We start from the raw sequence: 25,187 nt of genomic DNA, 5'->3' as shown, positions 1-25,187 counted from the left end.
CTGATAGAATCTGGATAGGTCTAGCTTGTTGTCTCGACCAACTCCCTGTCTACCTTACCTACCCACACCGTTACATATCATCATCACTGTGCTGTACGAATGTAGAAGGAGCTCTGGGTCATACGGGTAGTATGTTGCGAGATCGATATCAAGGCTAGGAATACTTAAAATACAAGCACTTACCTCCCTCTGATCTACGTCCTGCGGTGCAGATTCCTACTCCCGCTCCTGATATATGTATTGTGCTGTAATGGCTGTGCGATTAGGTATTGTGCTGGGCTGTATGTACTGCGCAGTAAACGCCATGCGGGTGAACCGTGCCGATCGATAGGGCTCGTGACTAGATGGTGTGATACGAAATTGTCGCCTCGATGTCTACCTGTCTGCCCACAGTGCCATGTACATTATCTCCATGCAGTATGTGCATGTCTACGACAAACTCGACCAGCGTAATGCTGTGATACAGCTCGGATCAGGCTTAGTTGTGTCGCTGCTTTTTCAGCTCGTTCTGTCCTACCAGGACGGCTTGGATCAGTCCATGAGAAGGTCAGGTGAGGTTTTGCATGGGAAATGGTCTTCGAATTAGGTAGATTGACGGTCGGGGATTGGTTTAACGGTTGAGTTGGATGAGGCTGTGTTTGAGTGGGATGGTGCTGTTGAGGTTATCGTTGCTGAGAGGCATTACTTTATGTCTTTGAAGAGAAAAGGAAGGAAAAGCTCTAATGTACTACATGTTGTGATATTATATATGCACCATAGCACGCCAATAAGTGAGGGCAGTCAATCTGTTTCTTTGAGAATATTTACTCAACAGGATCTAAAAACATCTAGAAACTGTAACCTCAACATCTCCGCGTTGAATGCTTTCCAGTCCGTCTCTTCACACATAACCTCCTTTCTCTCTTTGATGGGTTTCTCCAGTAGCTCCTCTCATTGCTAGGAATAAGCCTATTTTTCTCGGCTACGTCGTCTTGAGTGCTGAGGTAAAAAGGAGCTAAGCATGATATGGAGGACATCATTTAGAACAAGCATACCCCAGATCTCTGCGATTCAGTTCTAGAGGGTATTTGCACAATTCTAGCCCTTGTTTCCTATCGTGTCATATACTTACCCCCGAGAGTTCTCATCTGTATTTCTGCTCCCAGCAAACAGAGCAAGTAGTCCGTTGATAATTCAGGCATGAGCAGCCCATACTAACATTGATAATCTTGTCCTTGGACACTCCAGAGTGCGTCTTAATAGGTCACAGTCGACAGACTTATGCCCAGTATAAGATATATCCCCTGCCAGGGTTTGGTTCTTTGGTTCTTTCTCTTTCCATCAACTAATCCGATGCTGGTTGCTCGCGAAGTTGGTAAAGCCAGCCTTTGACATGTTTAGTAGTGTGCTATCGCGAGCATCACGGAAAACATCGTAACCAAGAAAGAAGCGGCAAGAGATCCTTGGGCAGGTGAGCTGGGGAAGCCAACAGGTGGTACTTGGATGCGAGGGATGCGATGCCGAGTGTATCACTCAAGACTGTGCTCATTCGCTAGTCTAGGAAGGGGGTGAAGTTCGGGGAGCTTGTGGGGATCTCGCTCTTTGATGATGACTTAGTCTTATAGTCCGTATACCTATACATATGTAGGCTTCCAGTTCAAAAATCGAAGCGGCTGCTAGCATCCAAAGATGTCGTGAGACATCCCGGGTGGACACTGGGTTGTTCACTCAACTAAAAATCCAAAACGTAAAGATCCGTTTAGAACTGTAGGAAATGCAGAATTCAGGTTAGGCATGCATGTTTAATCAGGTATTTCATCCGGACTGGTGGAGCGGCACGGCACGGCAGGGTTCGGGCTAAAAGCGGCAGGACTCAGTCAGGCCCAAGGGGGTTTAATCCCGCCTTAATATATATAATACGCCGTGATTGCGACTCTGATCATAAACCTACCTGTCCGACTTCGTGGTAGTCGTGTAACAGGAGTGGACTCTTTAATAGATCACAAGATACCTAAAAGAACGTCTCCAGGTGTACGGGACCGTATGTAGGTAGGACAGGAAAATGTATTGGCGACATGACGACTAGCATTGTCTTAGACGGCATGACGTACGCACACAACCCACCCACCTCTAAAATGCGTGATTGCCTAGATCTTCTGCGCAGGGCGGTGGATATATATATGCAGCGGTGTGAGAACCTTAGAGACATCGGTAGCTCGCTTTGCCACAGACTTATTATTACCCGAAGCATGCAGTGGACACTGGGATACACGAAGGAAGCGCCGTACATATGTAGCAGGGCGCGACCGGGTTTGCCACGGGCCACTCACTCGTACATACTCGTACATGTGCTGAACTCTTGCTTCTCGCTAGCACCTCGGCACCGCAACGGAGTGCGTGTACTGCAAGGAACGAAGACACACAGAAGCGGAAGGTTGGGGGTTTTTGAAGAGGTGTGAATCGCACCGCGTTCAAATAGGTAAGGGACGCCGGCCCTTGAGCAAAATAAAATCCTTGGTAACCGAAACCCCACGATGGAGGTGGGAGGGGAACGGCCGAAAGAGGGCTCTTGACGCTCGGACGGGGTAGCAATGGTGGATTCCAATGTAGCGTCGATCCGGCGAAGCCAGGGGTGCTGATTTGGCTCTCTGCTTTACTTGGGTGTTGCCGATTGGGATGGCTGATGATGTTGTCTGTATATGTAATGCGACCGAATGGATTCCTTCTATTCTTCCATAGGTCGGCTCGTCACGTTTCGTTTCTTACAGCATGTACATGTAGTATACCGGCCGGTGGTATTATGCAACGTCAACCAGGGATCCTGCGTATAGAACGTGAGGAGATACCTATGATGGTATTGTGGTCGCTGCAAGCTGCCCGAAGAGATACCTAAAGTAATAATACCCACCTCCTATTATGCCATCTATGTTCTCCACGTGCTATTTTCGACAGCAACGGGTTGAGGGTTGAGCATCAACATCGGTGGCTCTGATGACTCGCTCTGATCGGGATAGGGCACGAATCCGAAGTGAGAGGATCAATGCTTGGCGATTATATTGCACTGCCTACTTGGGCAGTGGTAGGCCCTCTTTTTTCCCTAAGCACTCGCGCCGGTGTTGAAACCGTCATGGATTGAGCTCGTCGCCCGGCCAAAGACGCTAAGACGACGGTCTAAGTAGCATCTAAATTTCCTCTTGTCAATCTCATTACAACAGAGCCCGGTTATCATTTTGACTCGTAGTATGATTACATAGTACGCATACACCAGTTCTACCTAGGCCAGGGCAACAACATCAGGGGCCAGGTTTTAAGGAACACAAACGGAGTCCCGGTGTGGAAATTGTATCACATCACCTACCTCATCGCTGGGTATTTTGGTACGTAGGGTAGGGTAGGGTTGAACCAACATTGTGTGCATAACTGAGGAGGCTGGCTGGTGGATAGAGAGACAAATAAATACATACGTAGTACAGTAGGTAGTGGAGATATGTTGGAGACAAGATACCTACTTTTTCATGTACATGTAACTATCTGTGAGAACATACGGTACAGTGCTCCGTATTGTATTGCCGTGCTGTATCTGTATATACCTCGCTTGATATTACTGGTTCGACTCACATACGTAGTACCTAGGTAGTTGCTGCTGAACTTGAAGCTATTTCAACAACTTAGCTACGATGCTTATACCCACGATGATCTAGATCTGATTTAGGAACAGAATGAAAGGGTAGTCGAGAACGTGTGATCCTTTAGCAACACATATTTCGGTTCAAGTACAAAGTAATGACTTGTTGAGATTGTTGAAGCTCAAGGAGATGCCTACTCACTGTCCTAGGTATCTGGTAGATCTAGGTAGGTAGAATGATCCTACACATGGAAGAGACTACAACCAACTACCTAGACTACAGGACAGAGTACTAAAAACGGATGGATAGGCAGGTATTCCCTGTCTGTGCAGCCCAACGGATCGCCTGTCAAGTGACGAGAGTGCTTCTACAGCGTCTGATTCGCGGGATGGCGGAGGTAGAGCCAACGCATCAACCACGAGAGTGGGGCCTTTCCCATTCCCACCCCCAGCCAACTCTTTTTTGGTCTCCCTCCCGAGATGTGCCCTGCTCCCCTGCTCCCCCCCGAGCGACGGGATGCCTCTACCAGGCTTGCCCATGATGAGCCCACCTGTCCCTCTCGAACCACACAACAATGCCTAAACGCGCCGCTCGCTGCCTCATGCCTACATTGTCAATTTTCATTGTTATTACTGGCAATAGGTAGTGCTGGTAAGTCAATCTTCCATCTGTGGTCTGGAAGCACGAGGCATGCAGCACGACGACTCCATCACCGTCGAGTTTCTGCATCTCTAATCTTCACTTGGAGTTAACTCTACTCTACTCTACTGTACTCCATACTTTAAATCTTTATTTCAAGTATAATCTTCGCACCTGCATTTGCATAGGCAGGTAGCTTTCAAGACAACCACCGCTAATCGCATACTAAGACTACCGACTAACCACATCTTGGTTGGTATCGTGCTCGACAGACCATCACATCACCTGCCGGTATCGACAGTACTGCCAGTACTACCAGCCAGTTGTGGATTCAGGGTACCAGGAGAAGAGGTACTTGGTACCTAACGAGTTTGACGGAACCATCCCGACCTCCACCTCTATTCATTATCTACCTGGCATACCACCACCTCCAGTCGTAGCTAGCCAGCTCATCTCATCTCACCAAACTACCCATCCCTCCTTCTTCCTCTCACCACTTCCACCGTCAACCCTCACCCCGATCTCTGCTCGGAGTGTGAGCGTGCATGCGCATAATACGTGCGCGGCATACTGACGGGTCCCTCGTAAGTATTGTCCATTCATTGCTCTCGTTATTCTCGCCTTTTCATTGGTTGTTGGTCTTGCCACTTGTTGCCATTTCCTGTTTGCGCACAGGTTGGGCTCCGAATGTTTACTCCTCCAGGCTCGGCGCACTTTTGGTGGGATTTTGTTTTTTCTAACCTCAACGGTGTTGAGATAGTGTCTCAGCCCCTCGCTAAAGTTGTCTGTGTGTCAATTCCTCTTTTTTTGCTTTTTGCTCTCAGCGTTGCTGGTGTAGAACAAGTGTGCCTCACATCGACTAATTGCCGTGGCTGTGAATGGGGATCCGCTGCCAAAACCCACAAAGGCTGAACCAATTCGGCTAACACATCTCAACAGTCAGCATAGCTTGCCTGTATAATAGAATTGCTACGTTCACACGTATGCTCTGAAGGGGTTCCCTATCATCACCTAATCGGCCTCGATCGCAGGCTTCTGTTTGCCTGCTGAAGCGCCTTGCTCGCTCCACCCTACCACTGCACAGCTACGCTTCTCCGTTGCTACCAGAAACAAACTGGGAGGAGCGGGCCTTAGGCTGCAGATAGGTCTAGGGCGCACATCTCGAGATCTGGCAACAATCGCAACGGCAACAAGATGGGTGTGGACTATAGGAGGGCACCACCATTACCTGCACCGACCGAGTCCGAGTCTATGATCTCTCCCACAGAACCTGCCCAATCCGAATTGTCTCAAGTAACCGATAAAGAATCACATTACTCTCTGCCAGATGACGGGACGCCGGTAACTATCAAGACGCGTGGTCATAGGGCAAATAAGTCGCAAACCTCGTTGTTGATCGAGTACTTCGAGGGCGGCAAATCATCAACTAGCGGATCGAGAGCAACGGATCGGAAGCCAAGTGTCCGTGTCCGCCTGACGCCTTCCAAGACTCGGGGCAACAACGACCATATTCAGATAACTGAGACGAGAAGTTCAAGGGTAACTTCACTGTCGAAAAAAGCGCTTGCAACTGCAAACCTAAATAGCGAATTAGACTTATCTGAACTCGAAGACGACCACAGCATGCATTCATACGCTTCTGCAACGGAGGAGTCCACTATCTCTCGACAACCGATCGAGGTGGACATTGACCCTGGATCTGGCCACACTCGCCGTCGTCGCAAGGTCTCCAGCCCACTCATCCCAGCGGCTGACAGCAAGTCATCCACCTACAACGCTGGGAATATGTCAGATATTTCTGCCATCCCAACCGATAGTTTCCTTGATGGATCAGGCCCGAGTAATTCTCGTGAAGACCCCTATGCTTATAATTCAACACCATTGGCAGCTGCTGGCGACAAAGCAAACCGCAAGCAACGCAGTGAACACCACGGAAGCACCACACATAAGTCAAGCAAGCCAGAGCGGAGACATAAGTCAAAAAGCCGGGCTAGTAATGTCATAGAGAAAGAAGTTGACCACAGGAGCTCCCCACGACGGAAATCGAAAGGGACGACACATAAAGAATCTGTTGTCTCAGCTGCTGATCCTAGCGTTCTCTCGCAAATCTCACAACTAACGCCAAGTCATCGATCGTATGACTCACATTCCTCTTCTAAAATATCCATAAACAACCCGAAACTCCTCGAGACGGTTGAAGATGCGATTCGTAGGCTCATATTACCGGAACTTGACGCTATCAAGCGAGAAAGGAGCCAGCGAGAAACCAAGCCCAAAGATCGGGAGTCATTATCCAGTCTTACTTCGGTATCGCGAGAGGATATTACAGCTGCTGACAAGCGGATATCTGTCGATACCAAAAAATCAAATAGGTCAAGAGGCCGTGAAGCCAGGAACGACCTTTCTCCTCAGAGCAGCATTGGTCAGTTTTCGTATATAGAAGATGCACAGGATGATGATGCAACACCACGCCGTAGTCGAGACCTTCTCACAGATGCCGCCCTGGGGGCGGCAGTCGGTGCGGCAGCTCTACGTTCCAAATCTCGGGGAGATGAAAAGCGCCAACGGAGGCGGCGAAGAGCGGAAACACCAAAACGCGAACTTGACGAAAAGTTCGAGGATGAGGAAGCCGACCACAAAGTCGAACCACCCATGCCGCTGACTAGCGAGATAAATCCCTCCGAGATGACTAGGACCTCTATATTATCAGCTGACACGGACCGGCCTCAATCTGCTAGTGAACAGATGATGCCCATCCGTGAAGTTGCTAGAGGCGTTGCTTCTATGGAATCCATGGATGATTCGACGACTCCGACAAGATCGCCTGTCAATACTTTGCAGAACTTGGGTGCTCAACACGCCAACGTTTCCCATGGTGATCTTCGTGCCCTCCCACGCAAAGGGCCAGCACAACACCCAGATTATGAAGGTCAAGGCTACGACCCTGCATACTCTCAGCAGGACGTTTATGACGAAGATGAGTATGACGAGCCAGGCCATTTAGGCGAACCTGGCGTGTACGAAGATGATTCTCTATACTACGACTCCCAGCATGTGCCGGCCCCACTGCGGTATGTCCCATATCAACAAGAGAGACGGGGACTCAGCCCGATACAGAGTGTCTCAGGATATACTGAGGGCGAGAGTGAGGTTCAGGGTTATCGCGACTCGCGGGTCACAGCCAGCGATTTATCCTCTCCCTCAAAATCACCCTACCACGACCGAGAGCTTCGCTCACAAGGTTCTGTGCCAAGTAATATGCGCAGCCGTGAATTTGGCGATGAAGGAAGTAGCATATTGAGCTCTGGCCTTGGCTACAGAAACACGGTATATACCGAAAACAGCGATATTGGACCAGTAACTTCGGGCCAAGCTGTCAAGTACATTGAAGGTAACCCCGAAGTGGTTCATCAACAATTCGGACCCGAGTCTGCAGTTGCTTCACTAGTTGACCCTTCGATGATGAGCGGATCTGTTGGTGGTGGGCAGGATTATAGAGACTCGCAAGTGTCATACAATGAAAGCTCCAGAGGTATTAGCCCAATCAAGCAATCAATGGGCCCCATGGAACAGGCTACTCATTCGCCATCGCCTTCAAGAGAACACGAGGGCTCAACCGCTTCTCATCAGTTTGCCGAATACGAGCTCAATGAGTATGGGCAAAAAGTCCCCCAATCGGCACATCGCCACTCACCAACCACATCAGAGTCTGCAATTACTGCTGCTGCTCTTAGTCGAGCTGCGGCCGCCGAACTCAAGAAGCTAAATCAAGAGAGTAAGCCATTGAACGAGGAAAACGGGGAAGAGGAGTCCGCTCCTGTCGGCGTCTTTCGAAACAAATCATTCAAAGACAGAGCTAGGAATGGTTATCGACCCGACACGACGCCACGTCACAGCGTGGATCGTCTTTATAGTGAAGGCCAGCCAAAGATGGAGGCTAATGGCTTACCAGACTTCAATAACCCAGAGCCAGAGATCGGATATGGTTATGATGACGACCAACTATCAATACAACGCACCCCGTCTGCCGCGGATGAAGTCTTTGACCACATTCGCCCAGACTACATGAGCCAATGGCAGGAACCAGCCACCCCAACTCAGGAGGCAGCAAATGGCTTTGATCGCTCTGTGACTCCGACACCAGTTAAGAACAACGCGACTGCCGGCGTAATCGCCGCCTCGCATAGTAGGCAGCCCAGTCAAGAACAGGATGATGAGTGGCAGCGGACATCAGGCGACAGGAAGAGAGATACTCTGGTCACGAACCCTTACGAGGGGGCCAGCCCTATCGCTAATTTGCCTGGCATTGATGGGAACATGTTCGGCGCCGCTGGCTACGGAGCCGACACCTACAGGGGTGCGTTTCATACCGGTAGTCCTGGAATGGGAGGCGCTGACGAAGGCTACATTTCGGCAGCTCCCAACGAAGCACGTGATATCAGGGGTAAAGCACCTGCGAATATTGATGATCCCTTCTATGCCCCTAAGGATCTGAGACTTAGTGGCATGTCCCAGGGGATGCAAACACCTCTGTTCGATCCTGCTACAGGGACCGGTATCGACAGGATCCAGAGCAAAGACATCATTGCCTTGATGGAGCATGTAAGTTTCACTAGTCAAGCTATTTCATCACGTAGTTGCTAACAATTTCTATAGCTCATGGTTCGCGATGCTCAGAGGAGTGCTAGAGACACCGAAATTTTAGTGACTCTGGTTCGCTCGGCCGCCGAGATGCGCAACTCTTTTGATGATATCAAGAAAATGCTGGCCGAGACAGAAGATACCATTGTCAATGATGTCAATGCTAATACCGAAAAGAGCATTAAGCGCCATCTTGGTGGCCCGAGACCTTTCCCTGGAAGCAGTGCGAGATCTGTCCAAGGTAGCTCCCAAGCTGGTACCGAGGATATGCGAGCCAAGAAACGCAACATATTGCGGAGGGCGCTACAAGGACTAAGCGCCAAAGGCACGAGCGATCTGAGCAGAATAGAGGATATGCTTATCCAGCTACTGACGGACGTTGACGTCCTCAAACACCAGACGGCCGTTCCTGTTGGCATGATGAGCACACGCGCTCCATCCGTGGACAACTTCCAGCCCGAGATCCCATATGAGCAGGACCGTGGTTATGAACCAGAAGGCAATGCAGGCACATCCACTGCGAGCCACGCCAGTCAATCAGGGCACCTTTCAATTCCTCAGTCTCGAGGACCATCTATGAGAGCAGCAAGTGAGCGAAAGTTCAGCGATCACCGTATCAGCACTGTCCAAGAAGATGAGGGTGAGTATGAGCAGACTCCTGGAACCGCACAAAATCGTTTGTCCCGAGACGGCATGTTGTCACCACCCAGCGAGAGACAAAGGGGCGGCTCCGTTCCTTTAGGAACTCCGCCTCAGACCTCTCACGGCCTCCAATTATCGGCTAGCAACGAGAATACTCCACGAACTGCTGACAGCAAGAGGAAATCCAAAAGTTCCAGTTTCTTCCCTAAAATTTCACGCTGGTCGGAGACAACAGCCTCTAGCTTAGGCAAAGCGTTCCGTAGCAGTGGCAGCTCTCGCAAACAAGAAGCCGCAGATGATTTCCCGCAGCAACCTCCCTCCCGCTCAGGTTCTGACCTGGCAGACTTTGATCCCTACCTGCAGCAGGATCATTATGGGGATGACAAGCTTCACACAGGCTTTTCAGCACCTGATCTACTCCCTCAAGGCATGGACAGTCGTGGTACTCCCGGATTAAGTCAACAAACCACCGCGCCCATGACGTATGCCACCCCTGAAGATCCTAAATACCGGGCTCATCGCGATTCGCTTAACCTCCAACACCCACAGCCTCGGCCTGGTCAGACAGAACGCTTCCGCACCGCGCTTGAGACGTCCGCTGCAGACTACGACTCGCCCATGTCTCCCAGATCAGCTGACTGGGCCAGATCAGACACATCGCTTCACAGGTTCCCCCAACAAAATACCAACCGTTATAGCGACAACAGTGCTTCTAATGCTAGAGAGGATTACAACTGGGGTGGAGCGGCCTCTCCAAGCTCTCAGGGACCTGCACGTCCTCCCAAGGAGCCGCTAGATACACATTCTACAGGCGCACAGACGCCACCACAGAACGCCAGCGCGAGTAAGCTACTGCAGAAACAGGGTAGCCCACTGCCTTACCAGAGTGTTGAGAGTGGTTACGGCACAGCTACTGCCACTCATGTTGGAAGTTACCACTCGGGAAGCCCGAGGTTTGAGAACAAGAACCTAAGCGGAGCTCTTGGTATGCCAACCAGAAGGCCAAGTGGACCCAGAGCCATGACCCCGTCCCGAAGTGAGGACGGCGAGAAGGATGACCGGCGACGCAAGCGTGGTTAGTGCAATTTGATTTCCATTTCGATGTCAATCAAAATCAATATCTAACAACCGACTATAGATACCTTTGGTACAATTGCTAGCCCTTCCAGTGCGTTGAGCCAGGAGTCCGAGACGTTTTAGGGGAAACGCTCAGGACTACTTGACATCATCACGCCTTCGTCACCATTCAAAGTCGACTTCAAGAACATGAAATAATGAAACCCACTGCTCGAAAATAATACTTCTTCGACTACATAGTATACTAATTATCGCCCCCTTTGACTACCTATATCAAATCTAAGGATTCTTCATTTTACCCGTTGGGGTCTATGGGAGGCGAACTCTGTCAAAAAATTTGATAAAAATACTCGGAGCGCTGGGTGTGCTCAGAGACCTCGATGGTCCGCTAATCGTGCACAACGTCTTCGATCATGGAGGCCATAGAGCAAGTGGTCTCGCTGCGATTCTTGCCCATGCTTCGAGCAATCAAGCACTAGGGTAGTAGGGAAAGGGAGGAAAGTTTTTCACGTTTCATCATCAATCATCTTTCCTGTTCATCCCTTGTCTATAGAGATGGAATTTCCAAGCCTAGACAGATGAAAACATCAGTACACAAATATCGGTCCCTCCCCCATACACATAACATACATTTAAGGACACGTTTCAACAAAAAGACAAAAACATCAAGGAACGGTAGATAGATAACGGCAAATTTTCACGAAGACGCGGGGACGTCTTTGTGGACTTCCCCTCTAACGACGATATGACACGTTGATTGAGATACCTCGCTGAATTTGGGAGAGTTTGACTCCTCGGTGGATGGGAGCAATAAGCAAACAGCATCTGGAAATACCTGTTGTATGTTCGGAAAGAAAGTGACGATGATATAGCCAGCGCAGCGTCATTGAATTGTATAGGTAGCTTTAATAACCAGGCATCTTTAATTGCCTCCATTCGGTTCGTCTTTAGGGCATGTGCAGTCCCAGTGTGCTTGCGAATCCTTGAATATTCTATCAATGACCATCTTTCCATATAGTGACTAAATATCCCAATGAGCAACTCGTAGTCCTCGCCGGTAGAGAATACACATATAGAACCGAGCTAAACGTTCTAAACCCGATGAACGGCTATGAGCACGACATTGAATGGGAAAAAAAGACCCTGCATCTCAGGAATCCAGATGGCAGTGCTTTTAAGACATCGGAAAATATTGCTATGTATGTAATACTTCCTTCATGAACCATACTATACCAGAAGCTGGCAGCAGGCTCGGAACTAATCCTATCACAGTATAATGATCTACTATAGCTATAAAGGCCCATACGGCCCTTACCACTACATAGAATTCGGCCGGTTTTCCTAATCTCCATTGCCCGTCAATATGTCTCATATTACTGGTAGTCTCATATAGGCGAAGTCTTTATAACCTTACTGTTCATTACTAAATCACATGCTTTGTGTCTATTGACATCTCATACAAGACAATATGTCTAAAGTAGTAGGCCAGTTGCATGGGCGTATAAAGGTTTTCAGCGCGCGTAAGACATGTGTAGTAGAGCATGCAAGGCTGCCTACTTAGGTACCAATCCGATGACACTGATCATTCTAGATTTGCTGCCTGTTGGTGCGTGAGTATGTGGCAGATACCTATCATGAAAATAAAGAGCCAGCAAAGAAGTTAGAGTCGCATAGGTGCTGCCGCTGAAACGAGTTTGGCGGAGACACCTTTGTCCAGCCTACGCCAACTCAATTGTGACCCGTTGTCACTCCTGGTATTGGCGTTTAACAAGGTTTCAGGGGGGTCTTTGGAATACTCTCGCACTGCCATGGAATTTGCTCACGGAATCTACCAACTACCAAACTGGTGTGACCTTGGTCTTGCTAGTGTTGTATTCCTAATATAAAGAGGAGAAAGGGGGAGCGCGGTCCTGTAGGTAAAGCAAGATTGCTAACGCCACAAACGATACGAGCTAGAGAGATCGAGCAACAAATACCATGGACAACACCACAGACAGCACATCTGATATGGCCATTCATGGGTTGGCCGCCATAGCAGGCTACACTCCAGGGCCGTCTATCTTGGAAGAACCATCTCCCTCCGAAAATAGGGCCCTAAGAAGGCGATCCAGACGGCGACGAGAACCTAGCCCGGTCTCAAGCTCTAGCTCAAGTTCAGATGATCCTGACCTTGAAGAACGGGCATTCAGTTTATATCTCCGCCGCAAAGGGGAAGACTTAGAGTCTGCAATTTCTGCAGCTGAGCAATGCAGGCTCGCGTGCTGGAACGCGCGGGATTTCGCGTATCGCGTGGAAATGGATGTCTTGGAATCGCCTGTCAACAACATCCCCACGGCCTACGCAGTCGAGAGACTTGACCGGTTAAGTAAGTAGATGATTTCTTCGTTTCAGCTTTCTCGCCGTGTCTTTCTCGGCTCGTGGAATAGATACCATATATACTGAGATGGCAATTACTTACTAAGGCTATGTTGCAGCTCTCGAGGCGATTAGCCAAGCCACGCAAGCAGACAAGATCTACGACAACCTCGGGCGAATCTACATCTATCCCAGCGCGCTACATGTGCGAGCATCGAAGCAACTGGAGATGGAAGCCGTGCAGGTAGAGTTCTGGGAGAATCTAGCGGAATGGAAGAATATCAATGCCGCTACTCAAACAGTACTCAGGAGAGCCTACCAAGCTCGCGCTGGACTACCGCCTCAGTGGGAACTCGGTGAAGCACCACCCCAAAAAGACGACGACGGAGGAGGTGTTGAGGGTGGGAACAAAGGCATCGTCGAAGATGATGGGTCCGAGCAGTCGCTTAGCCCTCCTTCTAAGATCCCGATGAAGCGCACTTTTATGGAAGAGCCCACGTCTTCGTCGGATGAGGATGGCAATGAGGTGTCTACCATGGACGTCACCCCAGACTTGTGGACCGTGAGGAAAAGGAAGAGGCCGAAACTAGAGGAAAAGCAAGAGGGTTCGGCTGAGGAATTTGGAGAGTAGAGAAAGATAGGGGAGGAGAGAATGCGTGGGTGGGTTTTCGAGTCTACATAGTAGGCAGCATAGTTTTCCCCAGATGTTGATCATTTGGACAGGGTCATCTCCAGCGTGGGAAAAGTCTATGTCACGGATCTCAGCTAAGAACGTAGGCAGAAGCCAACCTAGTTTACCCGATCATCTGTAGCGTCATGGTCTTTGCTACCTAGCCACCTCCTACGGCTTCAGAACAAATGTCGTATATGCAACTCGTTGAGCAAGCATATCCAGCTACCTACTCGGAATGAAGACACCTCCTTGTGGAAGGGCAAAAAGATATGAGGATATGATGACGTGTGATGAATTGTTTTACATGCATAGGTAGTAATCATCGTGAGATTCTGAATATCATCATAGATGTAAGCTACGAGCTTGATGTCTCGTCGTTTACTCACTGGAATCCAACAGCAGTGCAACTGCCGCAGTGAATCCTGGCCGTCCTTCCTTCCTAAGTATGTACCTGCATATGCGCTTGACTGCTTACACAGCTGGAAAACCGACGACAAAGCAAGTGCTAGGTAGTGACTACCGTAGCGTGAAAAGGGGGGTCTGGAAAGTGATTATGGCAAGGGTTTCCAGGTGCCAAAAGCCTAGTCGCTATCCCAAAGGCTAGCCACTGGGGGACATAATAGGTACAATACTTTTATATATAAAACCCTTATATTTTATATGTACCTATTATATTGAAGCCCATTTTCGAATGAAAACCATTTTGAACGAAAACCATTTTCAACGAAAATCATTTTGAAAAGTGAAAATTATGCTGTACCGATAACCCTTTTAGGCCTACTCCAAAGTTGCAACCCTTTTTCTTGAAAATGGTTTTCACCTTTGAAAATGATCTTTAACATTATTTTCTAGACCCCCCATAATCCCATACGGTAGTATTCAACGCATCGTGGTATTAGAAGCGGCCGGGCCAAGAACACAACAAAGTGCAAGTGCATTGCCTAAGTATACACACCTACCTATCTACATCATACCTACATCACACCTATCATACACCTCCTCCCAAAATCCGACTCTAGGAGGTCTTAACTCCAACTTCAACAAGCCAATCCTCGTCGCCTGTGCCTCAGGGGATCTATACAAATTATTTTATCAACCACTGCCGTCATCAAAAATCACGGGCTTGTGGTTTAGTGGTATAATACTCCCTTAGCATGGGAGTGGTCCGGGGTTCGATTCCCCGCGAGTCCAGCTGTGGAGGTTCAATTCCTCCTATTGATACCAATATCAACACCTTTGGGAGTCTGGCCGAGTGGTTAAGGCGCTACGTTTAGGAGTCTATAGACTAGGTTTATACTCTGTTTCCGTAGTGGGAAACCGCGCAGGTTCGAATCCTGCGGCTCTCAGATTGTCGCTTTTTTATTCCACCTAATCAATCTACAGCTACGTAGTCCTTTTGGAATGGACATTCGAAGATGATACATGTATACAGCATAAGTATGATCCATGGCCTTTTTCTTATTTGTAATAAGCGAGGTAGCGATGTTCGGCAGCTGTATAAACTGGATTTTTTACCCCAGAAAGCATCCCTTCCTTACTTAGACGCGTACGGGTTCAAACATGACTTCATCTAGGGCCCCTTTGACAAGGCATATGTTGAACGTTTTGATGGTAGCATCAACCCGTCAGCCACCAGATTCGACCTTGCTGGTCATCTCCTGTATAGCTTTAGACCAAAAGAACCGTTATTCGAATAGGAGTGCGAGCCTATCCTATACATACAGTTGCAAGGTGATATAAACAGTCTATCCACTCTCGCCGATTCGGCTGACCATCTCTGTCACGTCCAGCATCAAAGAAGCTTTATTCAGACAGGTCTCAAGGAATACACCGGCTGGAAGAAGTCTAAACCATCAGACCACAGAAGACACGTTTAAACCCTATGTCAACTGTCCACCAGAATGAAGCTCCGTCAGAATAGCATCAATGTAGCGTTAGTGACTTGGTGGTTGATTATTGATTCACTAGAAGGGAGAAAACGCCAACCCGAATACATGAGGGGAATGTGCACTAGACTTGACTCTCTAGGGTTTATGCATAGCTCAAGTCAGACCGCGTCACACAGCTTTGAGCAACAAGCATGCGGAAAAGCATGCATAATTGTCGAGTTTCTTCCTCGTATCTAGGTTTCTAGCTCAGTAAGAACCCCCCTTGCAGAGATTTCAGGGCCATCAAGGTGTATATTAGAAGCTCATTCTTCCATTGCTCAGTATCCGTCGGAACCAAGAAGTTGCAAAGATCTTATATAAAGAGCCGCAGTAGTATCAGATTGAGCCAGCTTCTGCCACAGTCCTCAAGACTTCACTCGCTATAGACTCTCAAGAACTTGCTTATATCTAGAAATCTAGTACAACACTACAGTTGCCTACCTTCAATATGGTTACCTACAGAAACCTTCGTCAGGATGAAACCCTCGACCCGTATGACATTGTCGAGGCACTCACGGGCCGTAAATTGCCGCGACCTTCATCATCTTTGCCTTCTCGCTCCCGACCCACTTCTGAAGGGTACGACGATCTGAGCGACATTCGAGCATCTGCTCAAGCGAAGCAGGAGGGGCCCAAACCCGACCCGCAGCCCGAGGACCTCAGTGTTGGATGTATCAACCCTTTCGCTCTTGCTGAGAACATGGTCGGTCACAAGATCGATCGCCACTCCGTCACTGCTGTCCACGTCCTCCAAGATACTCTTCAGACCGATTACGAGGAGCTCTTCGACATGAAGCACCACTCTGTGCTCTACGCCGGCCTGAAGCTCAACGAGAAAGAATGCAAGGCAGAGAGACTCGAGGAAGGGGAGATGAAGATCCTAAACGAGAAGGACCTAGTTACCCCAGATCTCAGCCGCCTCAGTAAGCTCGGTGACCTCGAGGAAGTCGGCATGAAGGAGATTGGCAATCTGCGCATCAAGCGAGCGGGCATCATGAACAACAAGCTCCATCTCATCCTTCATGCCAACGACGTTGCTCGGACTGTATGCAATCGAGAGGTCACCCGAACAATGAATGATTTCTGCCTGCCCTTCCGACGGGAGGAAAGAGAGAAGGAGTCGTTCACTCCCCCCAACAGCTCCTGGCGTGATGCTCGCGATGTTCTCATCATGCGGAACATGAGACGAAGCTTAGTCTCTGAATATAACACTCACTTCGACTTCAGAACTAGATCACGCGAGTTCCACGACATGCGCGAATTCGGCCATATGCGCAAGTTCGATGACCCGATCCAGGGCGCCATGGGTAACAGCTGGTTCGTCGCAGCGCTATTCTCCGTCTTCTGGTCTGACCCAGCTATGATCAACCGCAACACGAACCTGCATCACCATATGATGCGTATTGACTTCGAAGATCATGAGAACCGCTTCCGCGTCAAGTTCCACGACAAGGGTGGACGCAACAACAACAAGACCGACGTTAGTATACTATCTATTTCCCCATTGAACCAGGAATTGCTAACTTTAGCCTTTAGACCGTCGAAGTTGACTACAACGTCCCCGTGAACAACTCTAGCGAGGACTTTGTGTACTGTCGCTCGAGCGACGGGCTAGCAATCTGGCCATCGCTGTACGAGAAGGCATTCGCGAAGTGGATCCGAGGTGGCAATGGTGACCAGCCCAACAAGCTTGATCACTCGTATTACGAAGAAGACTTCGTCGACATCACTGAGATCTACCAAGGTGACCCGGTCAAGGCGATGGCGCAGATCAACGGCCGCGAGCCCGAGTACTACTTCACCTCCAGGCACAGCGCGAACGACCTCATCGGCCTCGTGCGCATGTGCAGCGTCAACCGCCGCACCATCTGCCCCATGGTAGCCTTTACCTACGCCACTGGGCGCGGCATGTACCGCGGCTGCAACCTCGTCGCCAACCACGCCTACTCGGTGCTCGGGTGGTCGTCCGTCGGCCAGGGCGAGAAGCAGTACATCATCATCCGCAACCCGTGGGGTGTCACGGAGCCCCAGGGTCTCACCAGCTACGGCGGCGTCCTGACCCGTGTCGAGCCCGAGTACTGGCATCCCGCCTCCCTCTGCGACCGCGAGGGCGTCATGGCCATCGAGGTCGGCGCCTTCAAGGAGTACTTCGCCTGTCTCGGCGTTACCAAATAAGTGAACAGCTCAGACTGGAGCGCAGACGTTCCAACTTAAATGTGTTTGGGCAGATGTTTGGGGCATATGAAGGTTGTCATCTATCTCCTATTGTGAATTTCTCTCTTAGTAAACCTTTTATGTTTCGTCGCCTCTCTCCTGAGTGTGTTCATCTGTATCTATTGCTTGCTAGAGGCAATTAATTCTGATACTGAGAGTCGGGACCATTGAGATGGGATGGTGAAATCTAGGGCATAGAATGAATGAACACGCGAAAGGCCGAATACAGATTGTTACCTACCACGGCCTCTTCATAAGTATTCAATTTGAGGATTATTGTTAAGTAATATCTTGTGCCTAGTACGTACTTTGTCAATATGTGATCGATGAGTCTTGTATCAACGGGTTCCACAAGTAACTCAAGGTGCGGCGTTCGTGGTCAAGTATGGCATATCAAACATATCCTCAGCAATGGATAAGCATCCAAGTTAGTAGAGATGGTAATTTGTTTGACTGACTGACTGACTGACTCACTGACTGAAGCCTTCCAGACCTGTTGGTAAAAGGCATTTCATTTAACATATCTCCTAAGACCCGAGGCTTAGCACGCTGCCCATGGGCCCTTTAATGAGACACGCAAAGAAGAAAGGCTAGTTCTATTCATATGCAAGACTTTAGATGTCTCCTTACATTCCGAAAAAGATGTAGACCTTTTGTGTCTCGAAAATCACGAATTGCTACAACCTTTACTTCCAACTAACCCCCCTGGGTACATTCGATTCTGCAATCATGTAACAGATCGCCTTCCTTGACCCATGGCACGTAGCTTGCTAATGACCTCTCAAGGCCATACGCTTGCTTGATGCCCAAGCGACCCAATCGTATGTAAATAGGTATAACCGACAGTCGGTGGATATGCTTGATTCTGCATAGTATCTCGTATATGAATAACTCTTGTTTCCAATCCTCCTATCGACATGCAAGCAAGGTATTATCATGCATGGCCGGTGTGCAGAGCCTGTGCATAATCTTGGCTAGATGCTTACCTACTCCACATACAGTAGATCCCTCCATATAACAAAACTGATCAGCTGTTCCCAATATATACAAGCAAGCTCACAACAACCAAAAGCTTCAAGCAAAAAAGACAGTTCTATACCAACAGGGCAAAAGTAAGAGCCTGGTCCCAGTGAGGGTCGAACTCACGACCTTCGCATTACCGATATTATACAGATGAAGATATAATATTAGTACGACGCTCTAACCAACTGAGCTATGGGACCCTAATGGATCTTAGGGGGGTTGGTTAGGAGGTTGTGCAATATCTGTCAAATTATAAACTTGGTGAATATGGGTATGGTTAGGGCTCATCCGTTATGGGGCCGGTTTAGCGGAAAACTGTATACTCGGGACTTTCCCTTAGTCGCAAGTCTGCGCGGAAAGCATGACTTCGTTTGAAATTGTGTTAATTACTTATCTACATCATGAGGTGATTAAATTTATAGCTCGTGGATATAACTGGAGGCACTGTTACTGGGCACATACTCTTCAAGAGATTGGTCTATATGGGCCTGAAAACCTTTAGTTATACAACATTCAAGATATTATTCTCTGGCGGTCATCATTCCAGCTAAGGAGACGTTACTTTTCTACTATGTGTATGTTGATGTAAGGTTCAAATAGCTGTGTATGCGTATCATGCAATAGATCCCTTTAAAATAGTATTTAACTGGACTAGGATCTAAAAAGAGATGGTAATTATCAAACTCGAACCGGAGTCGATACCCAAGGGTCACGTAATTTTCTTAACCGAGACATACAGCTTGCCGTCTTGATATTCCGAGGGTAGTGTGCGTGGCAATAATTTGAGAAAGGAGGAAAAAAAAAGCATATTTAAAAGCAGATAGAACATTAAACATGGATGACTTCAGCTGGTGTGGTAATGGCCAGACTATGTGAAAGAATTGGTGGTGTTGAGGACAGCCTTGTCAGTAGACCCTGCGCGGCTTCGGGATCGGCCGAGCCTCGTAAGGCGAAGAGTATTCGATTCAGCTGGACGCGGCGATTGAATTCTGCCGCACATATGTACCCATTATTACTATTGGAAATAGGCTTTTCCCGAGGCGTCTACCATTACAGTCACGTTACATAGAATGTGTGTGTGATCATGATCAATCACCATCAGAAACAGCTGTGGTTAGAGAGAGACAGGCGGACAAGTCCTTAGCTGAATAGCTGAACCAGTTGAAATGGTATAACCCGTGACCCCAGTTAGGCCGAGGTTGAAGGCAAGAGCTGGTTTTTTTTTCCCTCACCAGACTCGAGAAAGTTTTCCTACCGTTGAGTCAAGTGTTTTAGACAGACACATCATGTAAGAAGGGTAATGTCTATTATTACAATACACACTAGGGACACAACGAGTATGTGGCGTGTTGATACCGTGAGATCTAAATGTGATTTTCTGAGACGAGGAAGAACACAGCACTTGGCTCACGTAAGAATTCGCTGGAGCATGCGATGTCGGGCGTTTAGAATTTGACAGAAGACCCAGCCGAGCCAGCCAGCAAAATCTGCCCTAGATCTCCACTGTACTGGCTACAGTCTCGACAGTTTACCTTAGGTAGGGTCTGGACAGGTAGGTACCTGGATCTACTGTACTTAGGCGCCTACTGCGCTGTACGTCAGAGTAATACAGGTATAGGTAGGTACCTACGTACTCGGCTCAGATCGGCGACGTCCTGGCCAAGCTTTTTTTTCCCAGCATCGAGTTTGTACGCACCACCTTCGGAGATGGCCTGCACGTCTTGACGCATAACATCGGCTGCTCGCATGATTGGCACTTCTAACCACTCCCGTCATGGGCATCTTAACCGCTTTCATTGCTGTGCCACCACATACGCAATCTGGAATAGGTATCCGACAATGAGCGTTACGGTGTAGCAAACATACGAAGTACTTATCCTCGCCTATGTTTGGGCGAAGAAATGTAGGTAGCGTCCCTAGGCTCCCTCGCTTCCCGAGGATGGGTGGTCTCGGGTCGCCTCCTCTGGCAAAGGAAGACATGATGCCGACAACACCATAATTGATGTGATTGATGTGACAGACCATGATCCAGATCAGATGGTGAGATTTGTCACAGTTGATCATCAGCAATGACCGAGAGACTTAGCCGAATTCACAAAGTACCTGCGACGCATAGAGACGCATTCCCGAGTGTCTGTACCTGACCAGTGTTGCATCGATCTCATCATTCTTGCGCCATCTCAGGTTAGTCATAGTCACCGTCTGCTCGTCACCACCTGTCCGGCCATAGCAAAACCGCAGAGTAATCAGGCTAACCCGGGACCTCGCAGACAGCACGTTGTCCGCTGGCCTCGACTGGCCACTCACGCTCGCGCATTCGCTGATTTTGAGGCGACGGCTTGGCCGCGGCCCTAACGGGTAGCAAGGATCTGACCAGCGCCAGACCAATTCTGTCCAGGGGCAAACTATGGGGTAATAGTTATTCTATCAAAAACTTTTGTCTCGGTCCCATGATCCTCTTTCTAAGAACCGATTTCGTAACAACAACTCTTTGTTTGCTAATTCCTCGTTAGTCTCCCCATCACGCGGCTACCCCAGATTCCACTTCTCTGCCGTTAACTGCTAAGCGCCGTTACCGTCGACTACCGATACCTCCACCTGCAATTTTTTTTCTCTGGATTTTTCTCCCTCTCCTCGGCAGCCGAGCCATATAGTGTGCAAATGGTGTCATCACTGCCCCGTGGCAACATTTCCGGTCACTTATTCGTTGTGTCCACCGCAGGTGTCATAGCAAATTTCTTCAAGCTGGGCTTTACTTGCCCCATTAGTACAGTCTACACACGCGTCGTGTGACACGATCTGTTTCCTGGCCAAGCACCCGGCTTTGGCTTGGGGCAGACCGTCTTTGGAACCTTGGATCCTTTCGAATCCGTTGGACAAGAAGTTGTAACCTTGACAAAGAGAAACCCACCCGTGACACTACAAATCAAAACTTTCACGATGGGATATATTAAGCCCCCCTCCCATCCAGGTAGGTCTCTCCTCCTGTTGCTAGAGTAAGAAGTAAAGAAAACCGTAAAACATCGACCACAACACAAGAAGTGTATAACAGCAACACAACATTATCGTGCAAGTAAACTTGACTCGTCACCAAAGATCAACGGACAGTCATATTATTACCTACAACTCAATCACAATGCCTCGATTCTCTATTGCTGAGCCTCACCCCACCGTCAGGCAGAACACCTACATACACTCAGGCCGAGGCGGCGCGGGCAACCACTTCCGCGCACCACTTACCACACCGGCCAGCGGCATTACCACTACATCGAAGCCGCTGCCACCTTCGACATCCAACTTCTACTCAGGTCGAGGCGGCGCTGGTAATGCCTGCGTCTCTCAGAAGCGACCCGTGATGTCGTTCGACGAGGAATTCAAGCTGCAGAGCCAATTGGAGCAGAAGCGTGTCGGCCACGTTGGCCGGGGTGGCGCCGGCAACATTTTCGACGCCGCATCTCCCAACCCTCAGCGAAAGAACAGCAGCAGCTCATCTAGCTCCACCTCGAGCTCCCGATCTGGCGGTTTCATCGAGCGCGTGAGCTCTGCTTTCAGCCGCCGGTGAATGTGTTTCACTCAGGCCCTCTCTCACCATTGTATTACTAGTCCATCCATCATTTGATGGGAAGAGGGCTACCATGCGTTCCACTTCACTATTTATATCTTTTGCATTGGATTCAACATTATTTATCATCATCACACAAAACAAACGACACCAGCACGGCGCTATGGACGGGTGGGACAATTCATGGACGACGACTAGGACTTCGCGATGAAAGGAATGACGGAAAAGTTTTCTTTTGACTTTGTGGAATTTAATATGGCTTTTTTTGGTTGATTATCTCTGGCCATCAGCGAGCGGGCATCTTTTGATTTGGAATGGAGGAAAATTGGGACTTGTTCATATACCCCCCAAGACTTTTGCGACGGAATACCTGTACTGAAGATGGTACATGGATGGTTTTGGTCGTATTCCCGGCTGGTAGATTCCGGGAAATGTGTTCTCTCCAAAGAGCAAAAGAAGAATACCTACATCGAGATCTGAACTTTGGAAGAAATCAGATAGACAGATGCAAGAGATGTAAAATAAAATGAATAATTACATTCATCACAAGCAATGAGTGCAATGAAGTGATTGTACATAAAACTTCTGTGCTTAAGCAAGTGAATCCCACTTCTGTATGCTCTAATGAAAGCTGGGGCTACATACCTGCAGAAATACCGACCTTGCATACCGCGTGGGAGAAATGGATAATCTACTCCTATGTCTGACAGTTGTCATCACTAGGTCGAGGAGCTCACAGATCACGCTCAACAAATGGGTATCATTCATCTACCTACGATGATTCTCGCTCTCTTTCTTCACCCTATGTTATCCGTCCTCCGTGTACTATTTCGACATCTCCGCCCTCCCAACCCGCCTGCGCCATTCTAGGAAGATGTCATCTGCTTTCCACCAAGGAGAAAAAATTGTTTGCTCATGCCACTTGTACATAATTTCCAGGCTTTCTTACTACATGCGGGATACAGCCGCGTAACAAGACATGATGAGGTGTCTAGGGTAAATGAAGCTGTTCCGTTTGGGGGACGTGAGAAGCGCGGATCTAGTGGTTTTGAGATTCCTAGCCTCCTTTTTAGGGATTCCGAAATTTGTCTCTTTCTGTTCGGATTTGCATTTTTTTCGTGAAAATAGCTCGTCTACGTAAGTTTCTTGTGGATGATATCAGGATCCTCGTGCCAGTCATCGATGCTGACCCACATCTAAGGTGTAGATAGATAGTCAGTAGGCGTTCTTGGGGAGTGGTTTCATTTCATGAAATAGGCTATGGATGGAAGGCATACCTTTCTAAATGTGCTTAACCCAGCCAAGATGCTGCCACCGATCCAAGTCGAATATTTGCGCTCGGGCGGGGCGAAAATCTTGATGCGCATGTCTTTAACAGCGAGTTTCTTCACTTCGCTCAGCAGCCGGTCACCGAACCCCTTTGTGAGCGTGCTCCCGCCTGAGAGCACGATGTTGGCGTAGAGTGATTTGCGCAGGTCGAGATCCGTCCGGTTGATCGCATCCGTTACTATCTGATGGATGCCGGGGTACTCGAGGCCAATGATTTCGGGGTCGAAGAGAATCTCTGGGGCGCGGAAACGCTCCTGGCCGACACGTAGGCGATTCCCGTCGGGAAGGACGTATTCGGCTGTCTTCCCCTGGTCTAATTTGGTGCTTGCCCAGTCCTTCTCTTCTTGTTTCGGGTTCAACGCCACGTATGAGACGGATTCCTTGATCAGCCGCACTACCTCCTTCTCCGCACTTGTATGGAAGATGTAACCACTCTTCCGTAGTAAGGTCTGTAAGTATTCTGTTACGTCGCGGCCGGCAACATCGATGCGTTGTATTGAGCTTGGAATTGCGAAACCTTCGTATACAGGTACTGCGTGAGAGACACCGTCACCAGAATCCATAACACAGCCTGTAGTTCGACCACTTGCGTATAGAGAAAGGACGGCTTGGATTGATGTATACAGCGCAGGTACGTTAAATGTTTCGAATAGGATCTGGGCAGCCATATCACGATTTGCTCGAGGATTCAGTGGTGGTTCGGTCAGGAGAACAGGATGCTAGTTATCGTGTCAGCCCGGGTGACTCTCTGTTTCCTTTGTAGTACGATTATAGCATACTTCTTCGCTCATTGTCTTCAGACCTTCGCTGTACACATACTCCCATATCTTCTCCATGTCGTCCCAGTCTGTGACTATACCATGTTCTAAGGGATACCGTATCTTCAACAGCCCCCTATACTCGGTGGCAGCTTTCTGGCCAATGAACACCTCACCCTCCAAGGCGCCGGCGAGGACACGCATATGCTTGGGACGTCCTACGAACGAAGGGAAGTAGCATTTTGGTAGATCGTCGCCGGCAAAGCCAGCCCTGATGGTACCAGAGCCATTGTCGAGTACGATGGGTGCGTTATGTAGGGAATCCGTCATCGTGGTCGACGTCTAGGCCACCTCGCCCACTACAGCTCTCCCTTTTCGCCTTCGCCCTCGCGATCGAGTTCTCGTATCTTATTCTCTGGTTGACCCTCCGGGATCGGTCGTATGCCTGTATTTGCTTGTTTGTGCCCGTATTCGGCACTAGCAACCTGTGTAATGATCGAGTGGCCTATAGTTGTCACTATCCCAAACTGCTCAACCAGTATATAATTTCGTGTTGCCGGAGCTATTCGCAAAGAACATGTACCACATACACAAATGCAACGAACACAGAGAAGACGCCGCGTGGAAATGAGCGACGTTGGGTACAGGGCCTGGAGGAGGTATATCCAACAACAGTGGAAGCTCAAAATCACAGGCGACGCGCCTACTCATTCATGCCTGGGATTCAGGAGCTCTGGGCAG

At 48.9% G+C, this 25,187-nt stretch overlaps 6 protein-coding genes and 3 non-coding genes across 9 annotated transcripts; 7 read left to right on the top strand and 2 right to left on the bottom strand.

Annotated features, from left to right (window-relative positions):
• Nucleotides 1–4,853: 4,853 nt before the first annotated feature.
• Nucleotides 4,854–5,264, top strand: F5B22DRAFT_594496 (uncharacterized protein). The gene has a single exon (XM_047974052.1). The coding sequence runs from the start codon at nt 4,932–4,934 to the stop codon at nt 5,154–5,156; it is 225 nt and encodes a 74-aa protein (XP_047833901.1). The 5' UTR covers nt 4,854–4,931; the 3' UTR covers nt 5,157–5,264.
• Nucleotides 5,265–5,438: 174 nt separating this feature from the next.
• On the top strand, nt 5,439–10,988 carry F5B22DRAFT_661272 (uncharacterized protein; the record flags this gene model as incomplete). The annotated part of the gene is made up of 3 exons (XM_047980356.1): nt 5,439–8,846; nt 8,901–10,602; nt 10,666–10,988. 3 exons carry the CDS (start codon nt 5,439–5,441, stop codon nt 10,725–10,727), a joined length of 5,172 nt encoding a protein of 1,723 aa, XP_047833900.1. The 3' UTR covers nt 10,728–10,988.
• Nucleotides 10,989–12,454: 1,466 nt separating this feature from the next.
• F5B22DRAFT_661270 (uncharacterized protein) lies at nt 12,455–13,590 on the top strand (the record flags this gene model as incomplete). Its single annotated transcript, XM_047980355.1, has 2 exons — nt 12,455–12,969; nt 13,079–13,590. The coding sequence occupies exons 1-2, from the start codon at nt 12,582–12,584 to the stop codon at nt 13,588–13,590; spliced, it is 900 nt and encodes a 299-aa protein (XP_047833899.1). The 5' UTR covers nt 12,455–12,581.
• A 1,161-nt stretch (nt 13,591–14,751) lies between these two features.
• Nucleotides 14,752–14,823, top strand: F5B22DRAFT_t52. The gene has a single exon. It is a non-coding gene; the product is annotated as a tRNA-Ala (tRNA).
• A 47-nt stretch (nt 14,824–14,870) lies between these two features.
• F5B22DRAFT_t53 lies at nt 14,871–14,978 on the top strand. Its single transcript has one exon. It is a non-coding gene; the product is annotated as a tRNA-Leu (tRNA).
• Nucleotides 14,979–15,723: 745 nt separating this feature from the next.
• F5B22DRAFT_508277 (uncharacterized protein) lies at nt 15,724–18,013 on the top strand. Its single transcript, XM_047972504.1, has 3 exons — nt 15,724–15,770; nt 15,843–17,040; nt 17,097–18,013. The coding sequence occupies exons 2-3, from the start codon at nt 16,009–16,011 to the stop codon at nt 17,733–17,735; spliced, it is 1,671 nt and encodes a 556-aa protein (XP_047833898.1). The 5' UTR covers nt 15,724–15,770; nt 15,843–16,008; the 3' UTR covers nt 17,736–18,013.
• An 882-nt stretch (nt 18,014–18,895) lies between these two features.
• On the bottom strand, nt 18,896–18,997 carry F5B22DRAFT_t49. Its single transcript has one exon. It is a non-coding gene; the product is annotated as a tRNA-Ile (tRNA).
• A 2,494-nt stretch (nt 18,998–21,491) lies between these two features.
• F5B22DRAFT_508247 (uncharacterized protein) lies at nt 21,492–22,516 on the top strand. Its single transcript, XM_047972503.1, has one exon. The coding sequence runs from the start codon at nt 21,934–21,936 to the stop codon at nt 22,357–22,359; it is 426 nt and encodes a 141-aa protein (XP_047833897.1). The 5' UTR covers nt 21,492–21,933; the 3' UTR covers nt 22,360–22,516.
• A 583-nt stretch (nt 22,517–23,099) lies between these two features.
• Nucleotides 23,100–25,185, bottom strand: F5B22DRAFT_594479 (actin-related protein, ARP1 class). Its single transcript, XM_047974051.1, has 3 exons — nt 24,468–25,185; nt 23,637–24,407; nt 23,100–23,555 (listed from the first exon to the last, which is right to left on the bottom strand). The coding sequence occupies exons 1-3, from the start codon at nt 24,774–24,776 to the stop codon at nt 23,493–23,495; spliced, it is 1,143 nt and encodes a 380-aa protein (XP_047833896.1). The 5' UTR covers nt 24,777–25,185; the 3' UTR covers nt 23,100–23,492.
• Nucleotides 25,186–25,187: the final 2 nt, after the last annotated feature.

The sequence above is a fragment of the Xylaria bambusicola genome, assembly GCF_022495145.1.
Source record: "Xylaria bambusicola strain CBS 139988 unplaced genomic scaffold F5B22scaffold_7, whole genome shotgun sequence".
In the NCBI taxonomy this organism is placed as follows: domain Eukaryota; kingdom Fungi; phylum Ascomycota; class Sordariomycetes; order Xylariales; family Xylariaceae; genus Xylaria; species Xylaria bambusicola.
This window is presented reverse-complemented; position numbering and strand designations above follow the sequence as displayed.